Source organism: Penaeus vannamei, chromosome 5 (assembly GCF_042767895.1).
Source record: "Penaeus vannamei isolate JL-2024 chromosome 5, ASM4276789v1, whole genome shotgun sequence".
In the NCBI taxonomy this organism is placed as follows: domain Eukaryota; kingdom Metazoa; phylum Arthropoda; class Malacostraca; order Decapoda; family Penaeidae; genus Penaeus; species Penaeus vannamei.
This window is the reverse complement of record NC_091553.1, coordinates 2,183,970-2,197,419: the sequence shown is the minus strand read 5'-3', so window position 1 is coordinate 2,197,419 and position 13,450 is coordinate 2,183,970. Positions and strand designations below refer to the sequence as shown.

At 42.5% G+C, this 13,450-nt stretch overlaps 1 protein-coding gene across 1 annotated transcript; it reads right to left on the bottom strand.

Annotated features, from left to right (window-relative positions):
• Positions 1 to 3,486: 3,486 nt before the first annotated feature.
• On the bottom strand, positions 3,487 to 10,404 carry LOC113825886 (uncharacterized). Its single transcript, XM_070122297.1, has 4 exons — positions 10,384 to 10,404; positions 7,840 to 7,926; positions 5,115 to 6,061; positions 3,487 to 3,625 (listed from the first exon to the last, which is right to left on the bottom strand). Exons 1-4 carry the CDS (start codon positions 10,402 to 10,404, stop codon positions 3,487 to 3,489), a joined length of 1,194 nt encoding a protein of 397 aa, XP_069978398.1.
• Positions 10,405 to 13,450: the final 3,046 nt, after the last annotated feature.

Genomic DNA, 13,450 nt, shown 5'->3' with positions numbered 1-13,450 from the left:
AACCACCGAGGCATCACACTGTTCAGTATACCAGGCAGGGTTCTCGCCCACATCCTTCTGAGACGTATCAGAGACCACCTACTGAGGGATCAGAGGCCGAAGCAATCTGGATCCACTCCTGGTAATTCCTCAGTAGACCGTATCCTCGCGCTTCGAGTCATTGTAGAACGCCGTCATGAGTTCGGGCGTGGGCTGCTTGCAGCCTACATCGACCTCAAGAAGGCGTTCGATACGGTGCATCAGGAATCACTCTGGGAGATCTTGAGACTGAGAGGAATTATTGGACTAATAGCAAGTCTGTATACTGGTACTGAAACTGCTGTAAAGTGTGGTGGGGGCCTGTCGAGCTTCTTTCCTGTTAGTTCAGGAGTGAGGCAAGGCTGTGTTCTTGCACCAACACTTTTCAATACTTGCACGGACTGGACACTGGGCAAATCTACTGTTCAAAGTCATTGTGGAGCCACGCTTTGGAATATCAAGGTTACAGACCTTTACTTTGTCGATGATGTTGCGATTCTATCTGAGTCTTTGGAAACCTTGGTGGTGGTTCTGGATGCATTTAGTAATGAAGCGAAGCCCTTGGGTCTAGAGGTCTCCTGGAACTAGACCAAGATCCAGGACTTTGGGGACTTGCTAGGAGAATCTGTTCGGTCGGTACGTGCTTGCGGCGAGGACATTGAATACACAGAGAGCTTTACATACCATGGTAGTACAGTTCATAACTCTGGGCTGTCAGACCAGGAAGTCAGCAGACAGATTGGCCTGGCAGCAGGGGTCATGAACTCTCTCGACAAGAGTATTTAGAGATGCCGGTACCTGTGCAGAAGGACCAAGCTACGGGTTTTCAAGGCCCTGATAATGCCAGTTTTGCTATACGGTAGTGAAACCTGGACATTATCCTGTGCCTTGGAGTCTTGTCTTGATGTCTTCTGTAATAGGTCCTTGCACTGGATCATGGGGTACTGTTGGCAGGACCATGTGTCCAACCAATGGTTGCACCGTGAGACTGGAACTGGACCTGTTACCTGCACAATCCATGATCGCCAACTCAGGCTATACGGCCACCTGGCTCGTTTCGCACAGGATGATCCTACCCACCTGGTTGTCTCTGCAAAAGACAATCCTGGGTGGAGAGGCCTGTGGAACGACCTAGGAGGTCGTGGCTTGGGCAGATCGACCAAACCTGTCGTGAGGAGCTCGAGATGGGCCGAGTCAATGCTTGGCGGCATACAGTGAGGGACCCCAAAAGGTGGAAACAAAGGGTGGATGCGTTAGCCCCATGATGATGATAAAAGTTGGAGAGAAATATGGTTACAAGTTCAATGTACTCCCTTGTATTTTTTTTTTTTTTTTTTTTTTTTTTTGCGAAATAACACAAATAGCATAATATGGAAGTAAATATGCAACTAGGTGGATGCAGGCTATATGTGACGGCAAAAAATGCGTTTATTCCAGCCTGAAAATTGCTTTGGTGACCTCAATATTGCCACTAGAACAAGGATACACTACACTTGCAACATAACATGTAGGAATGAAAATTGTCTCCCATCAGTTGCAAATTTAGCAGACGTACATCTAGCATTACTGTTCCAAATACAATAACAGTAGTAACCAAATAAAAAAGTACCACAAGTACAACCCACCTAAACATACGCAGTATGCATACTTCTCAAACACATCCTGCCACAATGCCTATCCTTGTATGCACCATATATTCATCTGTTCATCTGGCAGCCAGTCCATTCATCCACCCACTCCCATTCATCCTCTCGTTTACCCATCCACTTAGAGCAGTGGTCCTGAACTAGAGGCATGCGCAGGATACAAGGGGGACGTGAAGTCATCTGTTGTCGTTACATACATGCATATATAGTTTACCCCCCCCCCCCAATCCTTTGCTCGTTATTGCTGTGTCGGGGCTTAGGAGACGGATACTGAGGCCCAAGGTCGAGGATCACCCCTACCTAGGACCTCAGCCCTCGCCTCATTTAATGTTGCGTGGTCTTCTCCTCCTTTTTCCTTCTCTGTCCACATCCTGAAGTGTGAGAGCCGTGCTGAGAGGAGGAAAGGCTGGCCCTCATACTCCATCTGTTCTTCGCTCTTTATTTATTTATTTATTTATTACCATACTAACCCACAGCACACTACACACTACATGTTTTGCAGTTATCTTTAACCCATTCTAAACCTTTTCGACGCAGTAAGTTATCATGGTGGTGTATGACCTTTCCTTACCTGGAGGCTTTTCCCCCGAGCCGCACCCTATTGCTACATTCTGAATTCGCGCTTTATGTTGATGCGGCGGAAAGGAAATAAATACGTAGTTCAGGATGTGACTATAGGGTGTTCAATATCTAGTATATTACACACACACACACATATATATATATATATATATATATATATATATATATATATATATATATATATATATATATATATATATCACATACATGCACATATATATGTATATACACACATATGGTGTTGAGTCCTCTATTCCTCCTTTAATGAAATGCGATGGTAGTGTTACATATAATCCGATTGAGAAAGCTACCTTGTTAGCAGACTATTTTAATTCAAAACAAAGTTTAGAAGATATTGAACTTCCTCTTTCATGTTACCCATTACCATGCTTTAATTCATTTACATTTTTTGGTCCTCTGACATCAAGTATCTGTTATCAGAATTAGTCAAACGTATTTCTGTATATTTGAGACTGTTTCTTCCAGTTTGGTTTAAGAAAGGGACTCGGCTGCAATGATGCCCTGCTTGTGTTGGTGCATTAATTGCAGTCTGCTTTAGATAAGGATCATGAGGCAGGTCTTGTCTCTCTGGACTTTAGTGCAGCTTTTGACACAATCACAAGGGTTTGATTTTTGTTACAGTCTATTGGTGTTGGTGGTAGTTTGAAGTATTTTAACTGAAATTTCAACTTGTAGGCAGCAGCGTGTTCATGTTGATGGTAGTTTTAGCTCGTATTCTCGTGTGTCTTCTTGGGTTCCTCAGGGTAGTGTTCTTGGCCCTTTGTGCTTTATTTTCTATGCAATCGATATGTGGCCTGACATTACTAATAAAATGGCATATACTGATGATACTTCTCTTTACGCTGATATTCCTTCTAGGCAAATAGCAGCCGACAGCCTCACTGTAGACCTGATGATAATTCATTTGTGATGCTCTCGGTAGGGCATGAAATGAAATCCTAGTCTAAGGAAATGATTGTGAGTCGGTTTCGACCGCAGGTTAATCACTGAAGTGATTAACATGAAGCTCGTAGGTGTAACCTTGATTTAGAGCTTACATTTGAACTGCATATTAGGTATATGACCCGGGCAATTTCATCTAATTTAGAAATCATTCACAAGTGCAAGATCTAAGATGACATTACTTGTAGATTTTATTTTTCATTCTGCCTCATTTTGAGTATTGTTCTCTTGTGTGGTTATCTACCACAGAATCACACTGAAGACTGCTTGATCGTTCTTATGATTCCATTGAATATCTCTTGTCTGACTTAGATGTGGACATTGGGACTCGTAGGGTTATTGGGGCTCTTTTAGCCTTATACAAGATTGCAACCGATGTCACATCCCCTCTAAAAAAGATCCTGATTTTTATCAACCTGTAAGAGTTACCAGTTCTATGACCCCCAATTCAATGACAGTTGATTCAAGTCGATCGTCTACAAGTCAGTTTTCTGTTTTTTTTTTTTTTTTTTTTTTTTTTTTTTTTTTTTTTTTTTTTTTTTTTTTTTTTTTTTTTTTTTTTTTTTTACTGCTATTTGTAGGCTTTGGAATATATTGCCTTCAGAGATTGTAACTTCGACTCATGTTCTTACGTACATAGCTGACTTTCTATCTTCAAATTTCTTTGCTGAATCTTGACCTGCATTGATACCTTTGGTGCTATAAATCTCGTTTTTTCAGTATGGCTCTTTATATAGCTTACAATAATAATCATCATTATGACCCAAGATAACATGCCTACACCTCTTCCATCTTCCAGTCTCTCTGCTCCCATTCCTTCTACACTCAAGTTACTGCCGGCATCCATCCTCCTCCTATTCATGTTTCCCTTACACCCCTTCCTCCCAAAAGATCCCATTCCTTCCCCATTATCCCTTCCACTCTCTTCTGGACACATATTTGACTGCCACAACAACCCCGTCTTCTGGATTCTCTCCCTCCTAACATTTCTCCTGCAACTGTGATCTAATCGCCCTTAAACCCCTTTCTCCTTTCTCCCTCCCTTACCCCCTTACGGACATCCTTGCAGAATCCCACACTTTGATCTAATCACCCTTGTTAATCCCTACCTTAGCCCATGTACTCACCCTGATTCCCCCCTCACCCCTTTGCCCCTTTTCAGCGACTTACTATCCTGAGAACAGCTTTGCGACTTTTGACAAGCATCACATTTAATCATTAACTAAACCCCCCTCTTAACCCTTTTCACTACTACACCTTTCTATACTGTTATATATGACCTTTGATATCAAGTTAATTTATTTTGCTATGTAACCATGGTCTATTAACCATCGTAGAAAGAACGGAGATCCAAGGAAGAGGGAGGGAGAGACCAGATGTGCGTGAGGCCTTCACTCTAGGGAAGCTTTTGGTTGTAGGCGAGGGCGGTAAGCTTTTTCCTTGAGAGAAAAGTCCATATTACATAATATGCTTTTTGAGGAAATGATAATCAGTAGGTAATGAAAACAGAAAAAGGCATACTTGCAAGAAGGCTTGATATGTGATTGTACGCGTAGATGTATTAATTGCCACGCATACATACACGAGGGCAAAATAAGTGGGTCGAGTCACATATAAATGAAAAATGTTAAGGTTTGTTTACTCATTATAACTACATTACTATACACAGTCTAAAATTTTGTGCAGACATTGTCAGTGCATAAATGTTAATTGGTATACAAATGCATTTCTATTAGAATACAACCACTTACACATTATTTTGGTGCCATGAATTAGTTTAAGAATTACATTAATTTACAAATTGGTTAACTGCGAATGCGTGTGTTCGCGCGCCTGCGTGAGAGACTGACAGGCAGAGATAACGTTTCGAAGCATTCACAGATCTAAGGACGTGGAAACATGTACCTTTTTAAAAATTCATTTGGGCATTTCCCCGCCATGGTTAAGGTAGACCTATTGGTAGATATTGGCAATAGCTGGATTGGTGGTGCGTGGGGTGGTGTTGGTAGCTGGGTTTGGTGGGGCGTAGTGGTGTTGGTAGCTTGCCTAGTGGTGCGTAGAGTGGTGTTGGTACCTGGGCTGTCTTTGCGTAGAGTGGTGTTGGTAGCTGGGCTGGCTTTGCGTAGCGTGGTGCAGGTAGCTGGGCTGACTTTGCGTAGAGTGGTGTAGGTAGCTGGGCTGACTTTGCGTAGCGTGGTGTTGGTAGCTGGGCTGACTTTGCGTAGAGTGGTGTTGGTAGCTGGGCTGACTTTGCGTAGAGTGGTGTTGGTAGCTGGGCTGACTTTGCGTAGAGTAGTGTTGGTAGCTGGGCTGACTTTGCGTAGAGTGGTGTTGGTAGCTGGGCTGACTTTGCGTAGAGTGGTGTTGGTAGCTGGGCTGACTTTGCGTAGAGTGGTGTTGGTAGCTGGGCTGACTTTGCGTAGAGTGGTGTTGGTAGCTGGGCTGACTTTGCGTAGAGTGGTGTTGGTAGCTGGGCTGTCTTTGCGTAGAGTGGTGTTGGTAGCTGGGCTGACTTTGCGTAGCGTGGTGTTGGTAGCTGGGCTGACTTTGCGTAGAGTGGTGTTGGTAGCTGGGCTGGCTTTGCTTAGCGTGGTGTTGGTAGCTGGGCTGACTTTGCGTAGCGTGGTGTTGGTAGCTGGGCTGTCTTTGCGTAGAGTGGTGTTGGTAGCTGGGCTGTCTTTGCGTAGAGTGGTGTTGGTAGCTGGGCTGACTTTGCGTAGAGTGGTGTTGGTAGCTGGGCTGGCGGTAGAGTGTAGAGTGGTATTGGTAGCTGGGTTGGTAGTAATAATAGGACCGCCTGCGAAAGCCTCCTGGATACGGCTGACTGGAACCCTTTGCCAAGGCCTCAGCGGCTGCTATCTGTGGGAGGGAAACCAGTGGGATGCGGGTCATATGAGGGAATTAATAGGTGTACTTTTGCATTGCTAGGTTTCTGTTTCTAATGCCACTTACCGGTCCATCCCTTCCCCTCTCGTTATGTCATAATCAACTCCATTGTTTCTCTTTTTTCCCCTTTTCCTTTCTCTTTCTCTCCATATCCCCTCTCTCTCCCTCTCCCCGCTTTCCTTCCCTCTCCCATTCACCTATCATCTTATTCATCACCTTACTATACTGTACAAAAATACATCCTAACGATCAAATCTCCCTTTCCAAAGAAATACTTATCGAATATCACAGTTACGAGCACTGGCTTTCTCTCTGAAGTCAATACAGGTGCTGGTATATCTTTCTCTGGCTTTCTGCTATCCCTCGTTTATCTACTGTTACTCCCTTCCTCTTCCTCATGCTACACATATACGCGTATTTTTCGCACCTTTATTTCAAAATTTGCTCCTTGAAATCAGACCAACTTCAGTTTAACATTATAGGCGATTTAACAATAACTCTCAAACACTTAATGGTGTATTACGTGAACAATTCCAAATAACAGAGATGGCTGTTCTAGGATGGTCATAAATAAACAAGGGATACTCAGTAAATCCCTAATAATTCATGAAACTATCAGCAATGATCGAACAAACCTTTAAGTAGTTGTAGTCATATTGCAAGGACCACTATATTCACAATACAACATTTGTGGTGCTCGTATCAGGGAGGGAAAGTGCCGAATTAAGTAAAAAATTAACTTTCATTGAAGCTGCAATTTCAGACAAGTAATGGAACATTTGTTAGTCCGTTTGTAAGCAATTACCGAAACAAACCAGCTAAAATTGGGTAAGGAACAGTTCCTTGATACTAGATAATTTCCTATTTTTTCTGAGCATATTCATATTAAATCTAGGGTGCGTACTACATGCTTGTGTGTCGTCAGTAGTGCAAATTGTTGTGGGTGTATTTATCCATGTGCGTGTTTACTTAGCCATTTATTCCTAATGTACAGAAACATAATAATTAGCATATGTGTGCACATAAATATACACACACGTGCACGAACATATACGCACACACATGTGGAGAGGGAGAGGGCGAGAGAGAGAGAGAGAGAAAGAGAGAGAGAGAGAGGTGAGCACACACAGTCGCCCCTTGTTGTTAATATTAAAAAATTCATTGTTACATGGAAAATTTAACAAAAAGTTGAAAACGCCAGCCTTGCACCCTTATATAAGAGATACAAACAAATTCTCTAAATTTGAACATTTTCGTTAACAATGTAGTATGTAAGTTGTTAGAAAAGATGGGTTTAAATAGTTGATAAACACGAAATGACCAAATAAGCAATTTAGTTAGGGAAGGAAGGTCATGTGCAACAAAGCTATGTGTTTGTGACAGTTAGTAAATATTACAAGATAGAGACGGCTGGGTGGATTATGTGTCCTTTAAAAAGTCTTTGATAAGGTGTCTCATACAAGACTGATATGGAAATTAGAACACCTGGGTGGAGTGAAAGGCAATTAGAGGAAAGCAGTCTACATGGCGACGAAAAACCAGCGGAGTGCCTCAAGGGTCGGTGTTGGCGCCGATTTTGTTTACTATTTCATCAATGATTTAAGTCGCACATCAGCCCAGGTAGTTCTGTGCATGTTTACAGACGGCGCGAAAACACACACACACACACATGCATGTATACAAACGCACACAGATTACCGCCCCCCCCCCCCCACAAGCAACAGCGCCTGGATCCTGTGCTCACCTGCAGGGCCAGCAGGACGACGCTCACCGCCACCAGCAGCGAGGGAACGAGGCGACCGTGAGCAGCAGGGCGGCGAGAAGCGACCATCTGCAGACAGAACATGCGGCCATATTTAGAATACGTTTCCATAAATGAAATTACTACTGTTGCTCCTGTAATAGTATTCATCATCACCATATACCGACTGATTGATTAGCCCAGTGATAACAGGAATACAATTTACAGTCAGTAAGAGTCACCTCATGTGTCTATGTGGATGAATATTACATAATCGGGTTAAGAAAGCAGTGGTACTTACAATACAGATAATTTTGATATCAATTAAAATGATGATGATAATAGGGTGTGTGTATGTGTATGTACACGCGTGCGCACATATGTGCTATACCTATATAAACACAAATTTCCCCTGAACCCATTCGCACCTCACCCACACACTAAACCTTAGTAAACACACACACACACACACACTTACTCACACACACACACACACACACACTTACTCACACACAACACACACGCACTCACACAACACACAAACACACTTACTTACTCAAACTCACACACACACATACACACACACTCACGCGCACACACACATACAGGTGCGGATATATTCATGGATACACTGGACCTAAAGAATGCAAAGCAAACAGAGTAAAAGAAAAGAAAAAGAGTGAATATCGGCGACCCGACACCTTTCCTACCTTGTCTGTAACAACACTCCGAGTGGCTCCTGTAACACTACCCCGTTCACTTTATAGGAAGACAAGCATACGAACAGATACACGCATACACGTCCATGGGGGAATGTCCTTCACCTTGCACGTAGTTAAGATGTTAAATAAAGGATGCGTGCGTATACATATGCATATCCATTTATGTGCACGGACTAGGGAAGGCCTTGGAGACTAGGAAAAAAATGATCCGAGTTCTGCCGAGCGGCCCATGACGGTTCTTGTCGGAGAGAGAAGCGAGGGGGATAGTACACCAATAAATATTTCTGTTTTTGTTATCGTGTGATGCATTTTGGTCTTGTAACTTACATCCCTGGCATCCGTATAGGTTCTATGTTGACTTTACGCTGTATTTCAAGACTCCTTTTTTTCTACTATACTCATGATATACCCAACATTCAATGTTTCACGCCAGCTTTCGGTATATATCCGTCAATCACAGCACCTGTACATGTAAAGGTAGCATGTGGTTGCTGACAATAACTCTGACTCAAAATTCTCTCTAACACCACAGCACAATATGATGGGTATCAGCATTAAAACTTCCTGACCCTGAAAAGATGCTAACAACAAGAAACTGTTTCTACATACCGATCTGCAGGTGAGTTTAGGCACTTAATATTTGAAGTGAATGTTATTTTCTTTAGAATGGCAATCTACCACATATCTCTAAAAATATTAAGTACCTAAACTCATCTGCAGATCGGTATGCAGAAACAGTTTCTTGTTGTTAGCATCTCTTCAGGGTCATTTTGAAATGAATGTTGTTTTCTTTAGAATGGCAATCTACCACATATCTCTAAAAAGGTTTTAATTAAAGTAGTAAACGGGACCCAAATTGCAGGTACAGTATTCAGTACTAAGTCAAATCTAGGCTGCTATCAGCATCCTCAGCAACACGAATTTTCAAGCCCTTGGCCACATCGGGGGAGAGAGAGAGAGAGAGAGAGAGAGAGAGAGAGAGAGAGAGAGAGAGAGAGAGAGAGAGAGAGAGAGAGAGAGAGAGAGAGAGAGAGAGAGAGAGAGAGAGAGAGGAGAGGATAGGAGACAGAGATGGGGAAGAGGAGAGAGAGAGGGGGGAGAAAGAGAGACAGAGGGGGGAAGGGGAAAGGGACAGAGAGAGAGAGAGAGAGAGAGAGAGAGAGAGAGAGAGAGAGAGAGAGAGAGAGGGGGGGGGGGGGAGAAGGAGAGAGAGAGAGAGGGGGGGGGGGGAGAAGGAGAGAGAGAGAGAGAGAGATAGAGGGGGGAAGGGGAGGGAGGGAGAGAGAGAGAGAGAGAGAGAGAGAGAGAGAGAGAGAGAGAGAGAGAGAGAGAGAGAGAGAGAGAGAGAGAGAGAGAGAGAGAGAGAGAGGAGAGAGGAGAGAGATAGAGATAGAGAAATAGAGAGAGAGAATTTGGATTTGATATACAATAGTAATCACTCCATCACGCAATTATACACTTACTTATTAGGAGAGAGAGATCTGATTTGATTTGAAAAAAAAAAAAAAAAAAATGAACAGTTTACATGCACCGCAAAAAGCCAGGGAGAGGAGTCCGATTATCAACCCAATCTGGCTGCAACTGTATCGATTTAAGGACCATAGACAAACATTTAATATGCATGCCTAAAAGGCTGTTCTTTAGTGCTTAATTACTGAACACACACACACACGCACGCACACACGCACGCACACACACACGCACACACACACAAGTATCTGTTATCAGAATCAGATGAACATGGTGGAGTAGACCTTGATGGCTTGTTTCCTTTGATTTTAAAGACTAAATGGCCAATTATCCCCTAAATTAGCCGTAATCTTACGCCTTTTAGTTCTAAAGACATGATTGTGAGTCGGTCTCGAACGTAGTTGCCTCAGCATCCAATTCTAGTGATTAATAGAGTCTTAGTCACTTCAGTGGATAACCTGAAGCTCTTAGGTGTAACCTTTAATTCAAAACTTACATTTGAATTATAAAAATAATATGGCTCGGGCAATTTCATCAAAGTTAGGCATCATTCGCAAGTGCAAGAAAATCAATTACACGTAGGTGTTTCCTTTTTTTAATTCTGCCTCATTTTGAGTATTGTTCTCCTGTGTGGTTATCTGCTGCCGAAACACACTTAAGACTGCTTTATCGCTCTTTTAATTCCATTAAATTTCTCCTGTCTGACTTAAATTTGGACATTGGACATCGTAGAGTTATTGGATCTCTTTCAATCTTATACAAGATTGTAACCGATAATTCACATCCCCTCTATAAGTTTTTACCTGATTTTTATCAACCTGCAAGAATTACCAGAAGTTCTATGACCCTCAATTCAATGACATTTGGTTCAAGTTGATCGTCTACAAGTCGGTTTTCTAGATGCTTATTTACTGCTATCTGTAGACTCTGGGATAGATTGCCTTCAGAGATTGTAACTTCTCCGACTCTTTATAAGTTTAAAAGATCAGGTAACATGCTTTTCTCACATAAATAGCCGATTTTCTATTTCATTCTTAGCTGTATCTTGACCTGCACTGACACCTTTGGTGGTATAAATCTCGATTTTTTCAATATGGCTCTTTATATAGCTATATATATATATATATATATATATATATATATATATATATATATATATATATATATATATATATATATAAGCAACCCCACACCATTTTTGGGGGTGAATAGAATAATATTCCAATAGCTTTCATCGTGTTTCACTCATTTCCTTCGCAAATGAATTGCAACAAGAACAACGAAGGGAAGGGCAAGAAAACACACGAATATGCCGAAGGCCTTTTCGCTAGTGCTTCGCCAGGTATTCGTGTGTTCTCTTGCCCTTCCCTTCGTTGTTCCTGTTGCAATCTGTTCATCATGAATTCTTCGCAAACGAAGCTTAACTATGATGTCGGTCCCGATAGTTGGGGAGAGTTATGATAGGCCTATATATCAGGGAATTTCGAGAAATATCGGTAGAATACTAGCAAGCATAGTATGTTAACACATTTCCGCCCCCTTAAACCCCCTTATAATGGGAGCTACCGCCACCCACACCCCCTGCCTGGTCTACAAAATCTTCACCTCGTATGTTCCGGCAGGAGAGAGCCCGGGCAAACCTGGTATCTGACACGTTTTCAGTATATATAGGGGGTTTCGCCCCCTTATACCCCCTTTTCAGGGAGGGCTACCGCCCCCTACCCCCGCCTGGTCTACAAAATCATCAGCTCGTATGTTCCGGCAGGAGAGAGCCCAGACCCAGGAGCAGTTTAACCTCCTCTGACCCTCAGCCCTAACTCCAGCCGGGCCAGGCTGCGGGGCACTGGGATCGTCGGAGTATTTTAGGTCGTTGTTGGCGGGAATTTGCTAACAGTAAAGTTACACTGCTTTCTTCGTTTTGTTTTTTGAATCAGGCACCGCAAACCTACTGGTGTCTGTCATTTCTGTAATAACACGATGTCTTGCAGTGCGGGCATTGTACTTCCACTGGAAGTACAGAAGTGATGTAGATTTAGTAAGCTTACTTCGTTATTTTGTTGATATTTCGCAGTGAAATCGAAATAATTATTCTCACAACCTACACACTATCTAGCCATGATGGAACTGATTCGAATTTCAAAAGGCTTCTCCTAGGCTCAACTTCTATTGTCACGTGATGATCTATTCCATATCTGATTGGTTCGATTGAGTGTCTATGTCCACGTCACGTTCACGCACGAATCTAATTGGCTGATTTGATTCCCTCGCATACGTCATCCACTACAAATCCGTCCGATTTCTCGCTTTTAACGACTTTTTTTGTCATTTTGTCGCGGCGCTGGAGGAGGAAGGTTACTGCGGCTCCTGGAAATCGTGGATTTTGTACCCTCTGTAACACCGTTAGTATCAATTAGCGCGGATAATGGTATAGAAGAAAACTTTCATAGAATGATGTGTTCTACCACATGGTAAGCTCAAATTATTTAAATTAGACATGGAGTTGCATTTCCAATAATACCATATATATATGTATATATATAATATATATATATATATATATATATATATATATATATATATATATGTGTGTGTGTGTGTGTGTGTGTGTGTGTGTGTGTGTGTGTGTGTGTGTGTGTGTGTGTGTGTGTGTGGATGTGTGTGAGTGTGAGTGTGTGTGTGTGTGTGTGTGTGTGTGTGTGTGTGTGTGTGTGTGTGTGTGTGTGTGTGTGTGTGTGTGTGTGTGTGTGTGTGTGTGTGTGTGTGTGTGTGTGTTACTGAGGGTTACCAGTTGTCAGCTGATGACCCATAGGTTGTAGTGGAGTATACAGTTGTTGTTCAAAGACTATTTTTCCATTTTCCCTCGAATTAGAGAGAGGGGAGGGAAGACGAAGAGAGAGAGAGAGAGTGGGGGAAGACAAAGAGACAGAGAGAGGGGGGAGGCAAAGAGAGAGAGAGAGAGAGAAAATGGAAAGAGGGAGAGAGAGAAAGTGGGAGAGAAGGAAAGAGAGAGAGGGGGGGGGAGAAAGAGAGAGAGAGGGGGGAAGAGAGAAAGGGGGAAAGAGGGAGAGAGAGAAAGAGGGAAAGAAGGAGAGTGTGAAAGAGGGAAAGAAGGAGAGAGAGAAAGAGGGAAAGTTGGAGAGAAAGTAAAATGTCGTTTTCTTTCAAGTTAAAGAAAAATTCTATTAAACGTATAACATTATTAGCTGTCAGTATTAGTATCTCTCTTACTGTCTCTATAAATACGTTATCGCCCTGAAGGTCATTTAGAGTAGATGATCGATATTCTACATTCATGCCCTGGACTTAGCAGAAAATACCAAGGTAGGAGTGTCAAATCTTTCCTATTGTTTTGGTCAGCTTTTCGACCGCGAGAGACCTTGAAATCACCAAGAAATTCATTACGAAAGACGATGCAGACTGAT